This window comes from Eleginops maclovinus, chromosome 15 (assembly GCF_036324505.1).
Source record: "Eleginops maclovinus isolate JMC-PN-2008 ecotype Puerto Natales chromosome 15, JC_Emac_rtc_rv5, whole genome shotgun sequence".
NCBI classification, from domain to species: Eukaryota; Metazoa; Chordata; class Actinopteri; order Perciformes; family Eleginopidae; genus Eleginops; species Eleginops maclovinus.
The window spans coordinates 8,509,828-8,523,037 of record NC_086363.1 but is presented as its reverse complement, the minus strand read 5'-3'; the positions used below and the strand labels follow the sequence as shown (position 1 = coordinate 8,523,037).

At 40.8% G+C, this 13,210-nt stretch overlaps 1 protein-coding gene across 3 annotated transcripts in view; it reads right to left on the bottom strand.

Moving 5' to 3' along the window:
• Positions 1-347: 347 nt before the first annotated feature.
• The window catches only part of grm1a (glutamate receptor, metabotropic 1a), a 29,464-nt gene continuing 16,601 nt past the window's right edge, over positions 348-13,210 (bottom strand). The window contains exons 4-9 of one of the 3 annotated variants that reach the window (XM_063901755.1): positions 11,164-11,399; positions 9,685-9,931; positions 8,960-9,128; positions 7,196-7,322; positions 4,294-5,227; positions 348-2,730 (exon numbers count right to left, since the gene is read on the bottom strand). In XM_063901755.1, the coding sequence (XP_063757825.1) occupies positions 1,917-2,730; positions 4,294-5,227; positions 7,196-7,322; positions 8,960-9,128; positions 9,685-9,931; positions 11,164-11,399 (2,527 nt within the window). In that variant the 3' untranslated portion in view covers positions 348-1,916. Of the gene's footprint in view, positions 2,731-4,263; positions 5,228-7,195; positions 7,323-8,959; positions 9,129-9,684; positions 9,932-11,163; positions 11,400-13,210 lie in introns of all 3 variants that reach the window. The other 2 variants (XM_063901756.1, XM_063901758.1) reach the window with 2 other exon arrangements.

Sequence of the window (13,210 nt, the reverse complement as noted above, 5' to 3'; positions counted from 1 at the left end):
AAGTAACACAATTATGTTATATACCACATCTCAAACTATGTCATGAGCTCAGCCCCCTTCAGCTGATGTTAAGAATAATATATACATTTAAGTTCAAAACATCTACGTACAGTAACAATCAATAAAACACATTTTTGAGTAGAGTTTGACTTAAAACCTTTGAATTTAGCTTGACATGCCTTGGTAACCTCTTGAGGATCATGGTTTGGGCACAAACCCTATTTTTCATCAGTTTAAACTTTTTAAAATAGTGTTTTTGCAGGCTAAATGAATAACCGCCCCATTTTTTAGACTATAGTATGCAGTAATCAGTCTTCTTAATATAAATAGTTTTATTTTACAGCATTGTTCAGCTTGCCCAAAACATAAAGGCCTATTTCACTCTAGATTTGACAGTGTTAAACAGGTGGCACTCTCGTATATTTTACATTGGTTAAAATCATATAACAACTTACACTTTAATAGACTAAAAACATTTGGAAATACAATACAATTGCACTATGCACTGTATAGTCTTGTACTTGAAATAATTTGTATTCTTATAGATAAAGAACTAAGAAACTTAACCTCAAGTAAACTACTAAAGTTTATAATGCAAGATTTAAGCAAAATTGAAGCATGTATAATCTCATTACAAGAAGCAATTAATCATCGGTTACTTTAACAACTGAATATTATCAAGAGGATACAGTCGACTCAAGTTAGCTTAAAAGTTACCCAAAAACCAAACACACTGCTCTGTGACAAGTATCTGAGGACAGTTTCAAAATGTATAAACTCTTTTTTTTTCTTTGACATTCTAAATATAGAAACATTTATCAGTATTACAAACATACCACCTGTGTGAAAAACAAGAGATGGTTTAACAGTATTACAAACTTCGAGAACTTGTACAAGTACTGTGTTTTTCATTACAATGACACAGCCAACTCAGAAAACATGAGAAATATCAACACGGCATTGAAAGCAAAAGTTGTTCTTTTATCACATCCCATGCTCGTAAAACTGGTTCTGAGGGTTATGATTGAATGTAAACTGAATACACAACATCGCCATCATCTACAATCAAGCTAACCTGTATCAGCTACATCGTAAAAACTGAAAGCAGGGATGAAGGTGGATAACAACTCTGATTGGAACATTATACCCATATCACATATCATACAGCGCAAGTCTTCAGCGGAATCTCAGTTCAGTGATAATATAACTCGCAACACATAAAAGTAATATTCAACCAACTTACTGCACGTTTCTTGTTAATTAATCTCTGTAATATTTAAATTGCGATGAGTTTGGGTGAGAGAAAGCTGAGGTGAAATTAATTAATGAAAAAAAGGCGAGAAGTTTTTCAATGCAGCTGCTACTCCTACACACATAAGAAGACCTGTGCAGCAGAGAGGAGCAGAGCTAATCAAAACCAGCATGAAATGCACTTGAGCTACTGCAGTGCTTAGAGCTAGTTTGGTCTCTGGTTGTATCTAACAGTGTACATATATACACACAGAATGTTTCTCTTTCCATTTGTTCCTCATGGACCATCTAATTGCACTGCCATTATGAGAACCACAACTACATCCTTTATTATGTCTCTAAGTGTCTCTTAATTCATCACAATTTGGTATGAGAGCTGACTACTTTTGGAACTCTTCCCAGTTTAACATTTTACAGAAAGGCTTTGTTCACCAACAGCCCTTCAGAAATGTAAGTACTCATGGATGGTTCCTGGTGGTTGTCTACTTATCCCTTATTAACCCCTTACTTTTAAAAGCAGAGTAATAAATACAAGCAAGCAAATGACAAGGAAAAGTGTTAGAAACTGGAAAAGATACTAAAATCAGGTTGTACAGTATGTTTCTGTTTTTGTGCGTGAACCAGTATGTCAAAATGCAATGTCTGTGTCAGCGCGTGTTTTGCTCTCACAGTGTTGAGGAGCTGTGTGCGTAGTCATGGAGCATGTTTGAGGTGTACACTGTGCTCGGAGGGCTCCCGAGCATCGACTCCATGATGGGGGAGTCACTGACATATTCCCCAGAACACACAGAGTCTCTGAAGGGGGAGGGAGGCGACAGAGCAAAGGAATCCTCCAGAGTTGGCTTGTTCTGAGTTAAATCCTCGCCTTCCCCGTCCTCCCCCTCCCCCTCCTCCTTGGCATCATAAATGTAGCTGTGTAAAAGGTCCAGTGACTCGTCATCGGACACCTCCTCGTCAAACACCCCTATTCGTGGGGCCAAAGGAGGCTGAAAGGGGGTCAAGCTCAAAGGCTCGTTGGCAGGGATTGCCTTCTTGGCGATGTTGTCGTTCAGTGCAGGGGCATAGGAGCTGTGTGTGTCCACCACAGCCCCCTGCAAGTGCTCTGTAGTGCAACCCTTCAAATGAGAGGGCAAAAAAGAAGCGGGCTTATCTAAATTAGACTCCAGCCCTTGCATCTGTCCAGAGCAAGTGGGAGTCCAGAGGGGACGCTGCGAATCCTCGTCGTCCTCCTCCTCCAGGTTGTACAGAGGCTTAGCGCCGCGTGGTTCTTGATGTGGTTGGGGTTCTGTGCCAAGGTTGCAGGTGGAGGGCTCACAACTGTGGGGGTCGGGGGTGTTAGTTAGGGGCCTGATGACTGCCGTCTGATTCAAGCCGGCTTCCTGTTTCCTCACATGCACAGACAGTCTGTGCCACACATTCCCCCCCCTCGGAGGGTGTCTTGCACCTGATTCAGACCATGACACAGACTTGCCATTAGAACTATGAACGAGATAAAGACCCAAGTTACTAACACAGGAAACCGGGAGGTGGTGGCAGATAAACAACATCAGCATAGCAGCAACATAACACAACGAGCAGCAGCATTTCAACATTTCTGATGCATGTTAAAATACTTTTTAACAACGTGATTTTGACATTAACAGCTTTGATAAGGGGTTCACTCAAGAGCTCTAAGGAGCATTACATTTATCCAGTGTCACCAAACACTGTGAGTCATAATGTGCAGCAGACAGCATTATGACCTTCAAATAGCTTCAAACATTGAGGTACAGAATAAAGAGCTAGCCAACTCATTTCCATCTGTCTTAACTATAAGCTTATATAGTTTTCAATGGGACACATGCATTTGTACTTTAGTTGATGCCTGAACTGACACAGAGTTTAGTGCAGACAGAGCTAGGACTGGCTCTAATGTGATTAGTTGGAGAGGTAGGAAGGGGCGTTCATGCTGAGAAAAGTTAAATGTGAGGTTAATTCAGGATAAACCAAAGCGGCAGGGTGGCAGAACTCATTCTTGGAGGGCTGCAGTGTCAAAAACATTTTTTTCCATATCCAGCTTAGAAGTGACAGGATCACAGAATTCACCAGACACTATAACGAGCAGGATATGTTTTGTTGTTGAACACAAAACAACAACAAAAACTGAAGCTGAGTCACAACAACCCAATCATATACCATATATTTAATATATCATTTATTTTATATTACTCGTGAAAACCAAGCATAATCAAATGCAATTGTTACAATGTAATAAACAGAAGGTTTTCAAACAACTTTCCCCTTTTTTTATGCCAGAGGATGCTGATTTATGGATTTTAGCTCAAACACTATGAAGTAAACTGACAGATTTTCTTTCAAATGTCTCCAGTGGTTGTTTTTAATAATATAATGTCTTAGTGGACAGTGCAGCACTCCAGGAAAGAACTTCAAAGCCCACCGTGCCAAAACATGTGCCAGCCTCGACACTTGGCAGACAGTTTGCTACTCAGTTTAGAAGGTTAAAGGGTTAAGATGATTAGAGAGGCTGCATAGCAAGGGTGAGACACAACACATAAACATATTGGGATCACTCTCATACTCTGCCCAACTCCTTACTTTAGACACCTGTCCAGTGTCACTGCTGTGAATCTCAAAAAAGTTATATGCAATTTTTATATATAATTTAAATGTCCAAAATCTATACTTTAATATTTGCTGACACAGTTTTCTGTTAAATTTAGCTGAACTTTATTGGTATTATGTTGTGTTCCTCAGTGGGAGGGGAATGTGCCTTATAAATCAGTGTTCAATGCTTACTGTTTCTTAATCAATGCATCAGTTTAGGTCTGATCTGGAAAGTTAAAATTGGACAAATTACATTAAGCATAAACACTCAAATGTTCTTGTAAAAACAAAACTAAGCACCTGCATGTTACTTTTAATGATATATTCAGACAAAATAACAAACGATCAGCTTTGGAAATCCAGCTGTACAATTTGAGTGTTTAGGCATTTTATAATTGAGTTTCTTACCAAACATAATCATCTTAAAAAGGCACTCACTTGGCATTGCCAGACACAGGCTTCTTCCGGCGGAAGATATTGAGGAAGCTGTTGGTCCCACATTGAGCTGACTTCCCATCGCCAACGTGCATGCGCACAACATCAGATGTTGTGAAGGCGCTTCGGACGTTTCTCTCTGGTTTAGCAATGATAATGTACATCTTAGGCGTGAACATGCACCCCAGTGCCACTGTGACACTCAGGCTGACGGAGAAGGATGTGGTTATGATCTTGTAGTTTGAGCCAAAATAGATTGGCACAAAAGCCAACCAGATGATGCAGGTAGTGTACATTGTGAAGGCGATATATTTCGCCTCATTAAAATTGGCCGGGACGTTCCGCGTCTTGAAGGCATAGTAGGTGCAGCTCATGATCAGCAGGCCGTTGTAGCCTAGTGGTGCCACCATGCCTACGTTGCTAGTATTACAAATGAGGTAGACCTCACGTATGCTAGGGTAGGACTTGATGGGCAGAGGAGGCTCCAGAATGATGAGGGTGATCTCCAGAGTTAGCTGCACGCTGATCAGCATAAAGGCGATGACCACCTGGGCCCAGGCGCTCATGAAACGGGGCTTCTTGGTGCAGATCTTCTTCTTGCTGCCTGCCAGGATGCGGGCGATGCGGTTAGTTTTGGTCACCAAGGCAGAGTAGCACATGGCAGATGAGAGGCCCACCAGTAGCCGCTGCAGGTAGCAGGAGACCACAGTAGGATGGGCGATTAGGGTGAAAGGACAGATGTAGCCCATGAAGATGCCTGCCAAGATGATATAACACAGTTCTCTGCTTGAGGACTTGACCACAGGCGTGTCACGATACTGGATGAACACAAAGGTAACAAAGGAAGTGATCAGGATTCCCACACAGGAGAAAGCAACGGCCACTATAGATTCCACATCCGACCAGTCCAAATACTTCAGAGGCAGCGGCTGGCAGCCTGGAACAAAAGCAAAGGAGATATCAGGTTAATCTTTTGTTGGTTCTGTAGCAGTTCTTTGTTTGAATGAAAGGAAGATTACAACAGCTGAAAAGGACCAATGAGCAGGCAGTAGAGAGAGGGAAGAGGGGAAAGTGAGTATGTCTGTCAACACATTCATGGTGCACACGTTAACGGAAGTTTGAAAGGGCTTAATGGGAGAAAACTGACATCCGTAGACTTCCCCAGCTTGACACACCATAAATTACATGTTGCTGTTAAAAGCATTACAGTCACTGCCAGCAAAAGCAAGGCTATGCACACAGAAAACCACTTCTGGTCTGCTTGTTAATTCCCAATATGTCAAATCATAACAAACAGACATTTTAAAACAACCTTACTTGCCTCAGGAAACTCGATATTTTCAACACAAAATGCGAAGGTTACGGCTGTGAATATGAGAGTTTAAACCAGTTTTTCCAGAGGTTTAATTTAAAAGCACTACTACAAACACACACCGAGGCCCACTTGCAAATGAAAGGAGTCTGAAGAGCACTGAAGCACACTCTTACTGTTTTCTTTTGACCACCCACCTGGCTTAGTGTACAGAGGCACCAGCCCGACGCTGGAGCCGGACAAATATGAAACGCATATACAGCCGCAGAAAAAAGAGACCACTATCTTCTCTTGTTTTATTATTTATAGGTATGTCTTCGAGTTAAATTCTTTTTTATTTTATTTATTTTATTCTATAAACAACTGACAATTTTTCTCCATGTTGGAATTCAAGAGACAATGGAATGGCTGCCATACATGTGGAGATAAAGATTTAAGAAACATTTGGGAGTGGTCTCTTAATTTTTTCCGGAACTGTATGTGGATCTCTTCTGACACTATCTTCAAATCTCTTATTCCTCCAAAATCCTATGCTGTCATGTCTAAGCTGGGGAGACCCTTAAATAATTTAAAAACAAAGCTCACACTTGTGCTGCTCTCTGTTAAGTCACATGGACTTCAGAGAAAAGCCAGCATCACATGACCTTTTGTGAAAAAATAAAGGTATTTAAGAAAATATATCCTGCCCTAAATGAGCAAATGAGTGGACAGTACAACCTCGCTCTTTGAATAGAATGCCAACTCTCTCTATTAGTATTCTCCAGATAGGTTACATGTAATGAGAGTGAAGGGAGAAATCTCTTCCTCGACAGACTGCTGAAATGTATCCCCAAGTCCCTCATGGCAGTAATAGGATTTTACACCTGGGATCCGAGAGCTGCTCTCAACTCTATAAATCGCTGTCAAAACAATCACTGGGTCACAACAAGGCAAGGTGCAGGGGGAGGGGGGAGAAGTGTGTGGGTTGTGAATGCTAAGAGAGCAAGGTCATTGGACCTGGATGATGAAAAGTACCAGCGAAAGGAGGTGTCAGGGTGTGAAGTATGAATAGGCTTATGGGGGGAGGAGGATTTCTGAGAGCCCAAAATAGTTAGAGAGGTTTTAAGCTGTTTTAGTGAGGTTGGTGTTATAAGATATAAATGACCTGACAAAGTGAGCAGGAAGATGTTGAAATCAGTGACATTTAATAATAAAAAATAAAAACCTCTATAAGTCAGCAGCAAAACAACGCACTCACTGTCTGGCCTTACAAAAATTAACCTTGGCAATAGAAAGCCTGATACTTATGCCTGATCAAATATGGGAATAATTCTAAATATTATGGAAAGGAACTAAATGCTACCTTGTCAAATTAGTAAGCAAGGTATGATTGGATAGTAAATAGCTTCTTGTTTACAAGCTTTGAAACTGTCAAATCCGTTTTACAACTTACATTTTTTAGTCCTATTAAATACAAATATTTTTATGTTCATGTATTGTTTTATAGTAACTTTGTATTATATATTTATTAGACTGAAAGGTAAAAAAACAAAAAGTTTTAAGGGATAAACGTCAAAAAAAGCAGATCAGAATGTCGGGTTTTATCCCACTTACCTTCCAGGTCATCATCGGGCCACCACCCCAGCTCACACGCCTTGCAGGTAAACTCATCCTGGACGTACTCATTGTCCTTGCATGTGGTGCAGATCCAACAGCAGCTCACCTCTCCCTTCCTGATCACCTGTAAGCAGAGAGGTCAACGATGAGGGGTCACAGACATCTTACTAACACTCATCAAACCAGAAGCACATCACACCCAAAGCATCCTAAATAAGTAATGAAGGGGATATCAAAGACGAGGTTGCTGAAGTTTCTTTCTCTCGAGCCCCAGACAAACTGTTTATAAAACAAGGCCAGCTGCTTTTACATTCCGCTCCCAGATAAGCTGTTACCAGCACTGTGATATGTAAAGCAGAGTGAAAGTGGGGCAGAAAACAAAGCAGATAGAGGGGGAGCATGAGCAGCCAGCAGAGAGGCTGCACCCTCCCTGAGGGCGACTTACTGTACAGCTAGACTGAAAACAAGCAAAACAGGGCATTTGTGCAATCTGAGCACAATAACAGTTTTTTATTATTTACTGTCCCAACTGGCTTTCTCCTCAGCCAGGTAGGGTAAGATGCATAGGAAATGATGTGACCTTGTTCAAACCTAAATGTTGAGTGTGCTTTGTTCAGACAGATAAGAATTGAAATATCATCAAAAAATCCTGAGTTTTTTTATTCAATATTTTCAAGCATTTAAGATAATATTTCATACATGAAGAAGGATGTCAAAATGTAGGACAGAGTAACATCCTCCCAATGACTTGCCGACTGAGGATATGTTGTGTGATTACCAAAGAGGTCAAATGGGAAGCAACGAGATTCATAGCAGGAGTGGTGCATCGCATCCAAGCTGTGACACAGTTACCAATAAAAAAAGTTTTGGGAGAGCACAGGGGAAATGCCAGCTCTGTCTTAATTGATTGCACTCTCTGTGGGTATTTTTAGCCATGTAGCTGTGTGGACCTAGGGATGGCAATGTCGGTCGGTCAGCCAGTCTCCCACTTTCGTCCAAACAGAAATACCTGAAAATGACCTACTTGGGTGTATTGCCATCACATTATGTACGTACATGGTTCCCCCAGAAGGACCCATCTCTATTACCACTAAAATGATTTTGTTCATAGTGACATGTCAAACTTTGATGACTTCTTAAAGGACAATTTTAACATTTAAGTAAATACATTTAGTCATTTTCTTGCCAAGAGTTACATGAGAAGACTGCTAAACTACCACTGAAGGGACCACCACTACTAGCCTGTTTTTTAAGCTTAGCATAAACACAGCTTGCCTAGCTATGTCCAAAGGTACCAAAATCCACCTACCAATCCATCCAAAGCTAAGTAACACCTCATGCCTCATATGTTTAATGTTTAACATTGTTATCAAGAAAAAGTCCAGTGCACATTGCCTGATAAACAAAGAACATTTGGTTATAATCCCTCAGTTTAAAAAGCATCGAGCATCCCATTTGTTTTGGCCTTCTTGGAATTGGTAAAGAACAAGTACTTTGTGATTGTCATTGTATGTTTTTACCTGGCATAATTAATCCATACTTAAATGAGCTACTCAGAGCAGAGTCAATGTTAAATTAGATCTGTTGGTATTTAGTTATCTAAATTGGCACAGAGTTAAATTAACACTTGTTGACAGTTCTGGACCTCCAGAGCCACATAGAACAATATCCACTGTTAATGACTACTGATCTGTCAGACGTCAGTTTAGTTAAATGAGCAGTGGTTGAGTTTATTTAACGCTGGAGGATTTAAATCCCTACCTTGATCTGTCCCTTGGAGCAGGGCTCACTGCAGACTGAGCGCACTATGTCGCTGCTGTTCATCCACAGCTTGTCGTCATCGATGGTTAGGATGCCCTCGTGCCAGGAGCCCACGTTTAGGTAGTCATAGCGCTCATCACCCAACCCCTGTAGATTCATGATGTCATACCTGGATAGACAGAGAGAGGGATGGATATAATGAGCAAGGACAAGTGTTACAATGGATTAAAAAAGACTAGAAGAGGAACATAGAAGACTTAAAGATCACAAACAGAGAAAGAGGGAGGAGGGAGATATAGCGGGAGCGGAGAATGAGAGAGTGACAGGTAATTTAATGATAACAATATTGCGGCTTAGCAAACCTTTTATACAAAGTCACTTAAATAGATTCCTGTTAGTGTAACTTTAAGAGCCCATGGCAGATCACTGTGTTTTCCTCCTTACATTAAACCAGCATGCACTCCACCTGATCTCTAGTTGATGGTGTAATGACATGGCTATGTTTTCTGACTGTCAAATGCTGTCGGTTGGACTGAGCAGAGATGAAATCCACGGAATCTGTTCCAGTCCAAACTAATTACATCTCTCTGTGCTCAAGATTGATGCACGCTTGTGTGCATGTACATGCCTGCTAACTAGTAGCAGAGCGTCACATCCATGATATGAAATATCTTTTCCATTTTTGTGCCTTTTTGTATATCCTTACCACCTCCTTATTCCCTTACCTTCCTGGGGTGTCTCCATTTTGATCGAAATAAATGTCCTCCCCTGAGACTCCTTTGAAGGACGTCTTCAGCAGGTAGTCCAGCAGCTTGCTGCCATCAATAGGGTCCATCGCCTCACACAGCCCCGGCTGCCCTGGGCACAACTCCAAGTGCATATCATGGAGGCCATGAGCCATGGCATAGATGGCATTGATGACAAATCCCATCTTACTATCCTGCACATAGTTCTCATGTAGACTCTCATTTCCTGTTAGAGAGAAAAAACAAGAGGGTATGAAAAGAATGGAAGAATTGTGACCAATAAAGAAGCTGTTCTGGTTTGTCCGTGTTTTTTGCTGCATTCAAACTAACACAGAAACATTGCGTTTTCAACAATGTATGATTAGAATTAGCCAAACCAGACACGAAGAATATATTGCAAAGCTTTTCTTTTGCAGCAGAATATATCAGCATACAAGGAGATCACAATATAATGTCCAAAACCCTGAAAATGACAAATTTCCCTTCACCATGTGCCCTCAATAAAACCTCTGTCCCTTCAGTCAACAGCAACAAGATTCGGAGGATGTAAATAAGAGTAGGAAATGTTAATTTTCTGCATCCTTGTATGAAGATACGTTTTCCAAAATGTGAGACTGAATTTAGATTTCTGTTTGCCCCCTTTGAAATATTGGTATTTTTTCATCAACATGCACATACAGTAGACAGTGAGATCTATTTGTACTATTTCATGTGTTTCTGACTGTCGAGTGAACTGTGTGTGCTGGGTGAGCCATTCCTCTGTGCAGTTTTTCAAAGTGTAGGGCCATTTTCTTTTTATTCCTCATACACTATAAACAAGCTCAGTGCTCCACATCAGAGTTTGACTGATGCAATCTTCTCTCTGGCCAAGAGCCTGAAGCTGCCAGCATCAAGACATCTCACAGTCACCATTTTTAAAAATTGCAGTTTCAACACATTACAGAGAGTGTTGTGTTAAAGAAAGCATCAGTCAAACTCTTCCTTTCTTAGATTAGTCAAACGCTTACAGAGTGCAGGTGCAATTCTGATACAACCATCACCATAGCAGTGGCAAGAAAAATGCACTTACCACCTTGAAGGTCTTTGGAATAAAAGACGTATAAGGTGTGATACGAAGAAAGTAAAAAAGCAACTATGACTGTACTGCTCTGAGATACTAACAGTCATCAAAAACCACAAATGGATTTGATTTATCAGTTAATTAAAAGCATGCTAATGTTTGTATGGATAATTTAATTGATTATGTTTTCAAATTCTTAATTGGATTTGTATTTTTTCCAGTTGTTATTTAAATGCTACTAACAAGCCAAAAACTCAATTTACCATGATCACCTTTTGGGAGCAAAGGGAGAGAATATTCAGGAAGGAAAACAGAGAGACAGATACACATTTTTCATTAACAAAAAAAGAGTAAAGCCCCAATTTATTAAAAAATAATGTTTTTTTTATGTCACCTACCGGAGCACACTTTCTTGTAGTTCTTGTTCTCCTGTGGGTTGCCCGCGAGACGGCACTGGAAACGATACTGCCAGAACTCAGAGAACCAGGGGTTCCTGGTGTTAGTGTCCAGACGCAGCTTCAGGTAGTAATCATCGAAGGTCTTGACCACCTCTGATTGCAGCTTCATGGTGATTCCTCCCTCTGCTTCCTGCTCATAACCCTCCACAACCTCGTAACGGTCTGCCCATCCATCACTGCAGGAGCAAGAGCGTACGAGTCTTTAACATAATGGCCGTAGGGGGACCAGTAAAATGTTATGAAAGAGATTTGACTTCTCATCATTTAAAGTGAGAAGCATTACTTGACAGTAGTGAAAGTCTATATATGTTATCGTATGAGTCCTGTATTGGGCCCAACTCACAGGATAATTGATCTCCCCACACCCAACCTTGCAGAGCTGAACAATAATGCCATTGCATGCATCGCAACATCAACAGAACAGGACATCACACACACTCAATCACCGTCTAACCCCGCTGCCCACCATGCGAAGGTACAGAGCACTGAGGTGCAGAAGAAAAAAACAGGCTTAACTGGGTAGACCTAAGTGTTTACTGTTGTCTGTCATTGTATGTTGTTGTTGTGCTCTTGTGTGTGTTGCTGTCTGATGTGTACAATGCATGTGAAAATGAATTACGCTATGGGGTTAATGAAGACTCAGACTGACCAAAGCACCTTTTACGAGAGCAAAATTATTGATACTCATGAACAAACCAGATGTCAAACTTTACATTCAATGATAGATTCTCCATCCCATAATGACTATTGGCCCTTTCTTAGGGGGCATGACGGTACAGGTTTTCTTTTTAACAAACCAAATCAACAATTCAAACGAACACTGAATTACAGCTGTTTCTGAATGAATGTGTTGCTTTTAGCAGACATACCTTAGTTCCTTGTGAAACATTTTTTGAAAGCTTGATGATGCTGAAATGACTCCATCACAAATAGTCAGCTGTTAAGCTATTAGCCTTATTTACAGTGCTCGCATTGTGCATTTGAATAGTGATCTGATGCTTAGCTGATAGAGAAAGAGAGCCAACAATGTGAGTGATCGCAAACCACATTTAAATGGGCATTTGGAGTATGGAGGAATTAAAGCATAAAAACACAGAACCACCAGAAAAACGATTTGAAAACAAAGAGCAGCATTTAAAGCAGCAGTAACATCAATGCAAAAGGAAATACTGAAGGAGAGCAGCTGTGGGCTGAGTCTCATGTTGGTGTGTCTTTGTTCACATGGAAACTAATGTCAGTTTTTACCAAACAGCAGCAGACCTAATGACAGAAAAACATCAGTGCACAAACCCAAACTCTAGGTCATGTGCTGCTTTAATATAATTAATGGTCTTCCGCTGAAGGTACTAGCTAGACTACAGCATCTGTTCTTGTAGGATGTTAAATTAGCTTGACAACACTGTTTGCAGGCTCATCTCAAGTCCACCCCAGCAATCCTCAATTAAAGAGAATGGAAATCTCACCATTAGAGCCTCAAGCGTAATTGTAGGCTTTACAAAATCCCTTCAGCTCGCTTGTGTGACCCTCTGTGCGAGAATTTTAAACATACCAAGCCAATTTTGACACACAGCTAACCAGTGGGCTCTAAAAGAAATGGAAAATGTCAGGGAGAGGGACCCAGAAAAACAAATTAACAGATAAACAGCACCGCTCTAAGCTCAGCTCTTTCTCTAAATCTATCCCAGTGTGGGATTTTCGGCTGTATTTTATTCTGTGTTTCTCCATCTCAAACGTGGGTTCCGGGCTTCTGCCTTCAAGTACCTGTGCTATTGACAGCTACACACCAATTACGAATGACTCACCATGGAGCCAATTATCTCGCACACAAGGGATGTTCTGGGTGATGGATAAGGACGTGTGTGTGTTTTGTGTGTGTGTGTGCAAGACAAAGTCTCTGACCTTTATGTCCACAGTTACCATCAGTCAAGATAAAGGAGACATTTTGACAAAAACCTAGAAGAAGAAAACTTTAAAACCAAAGTCAGTT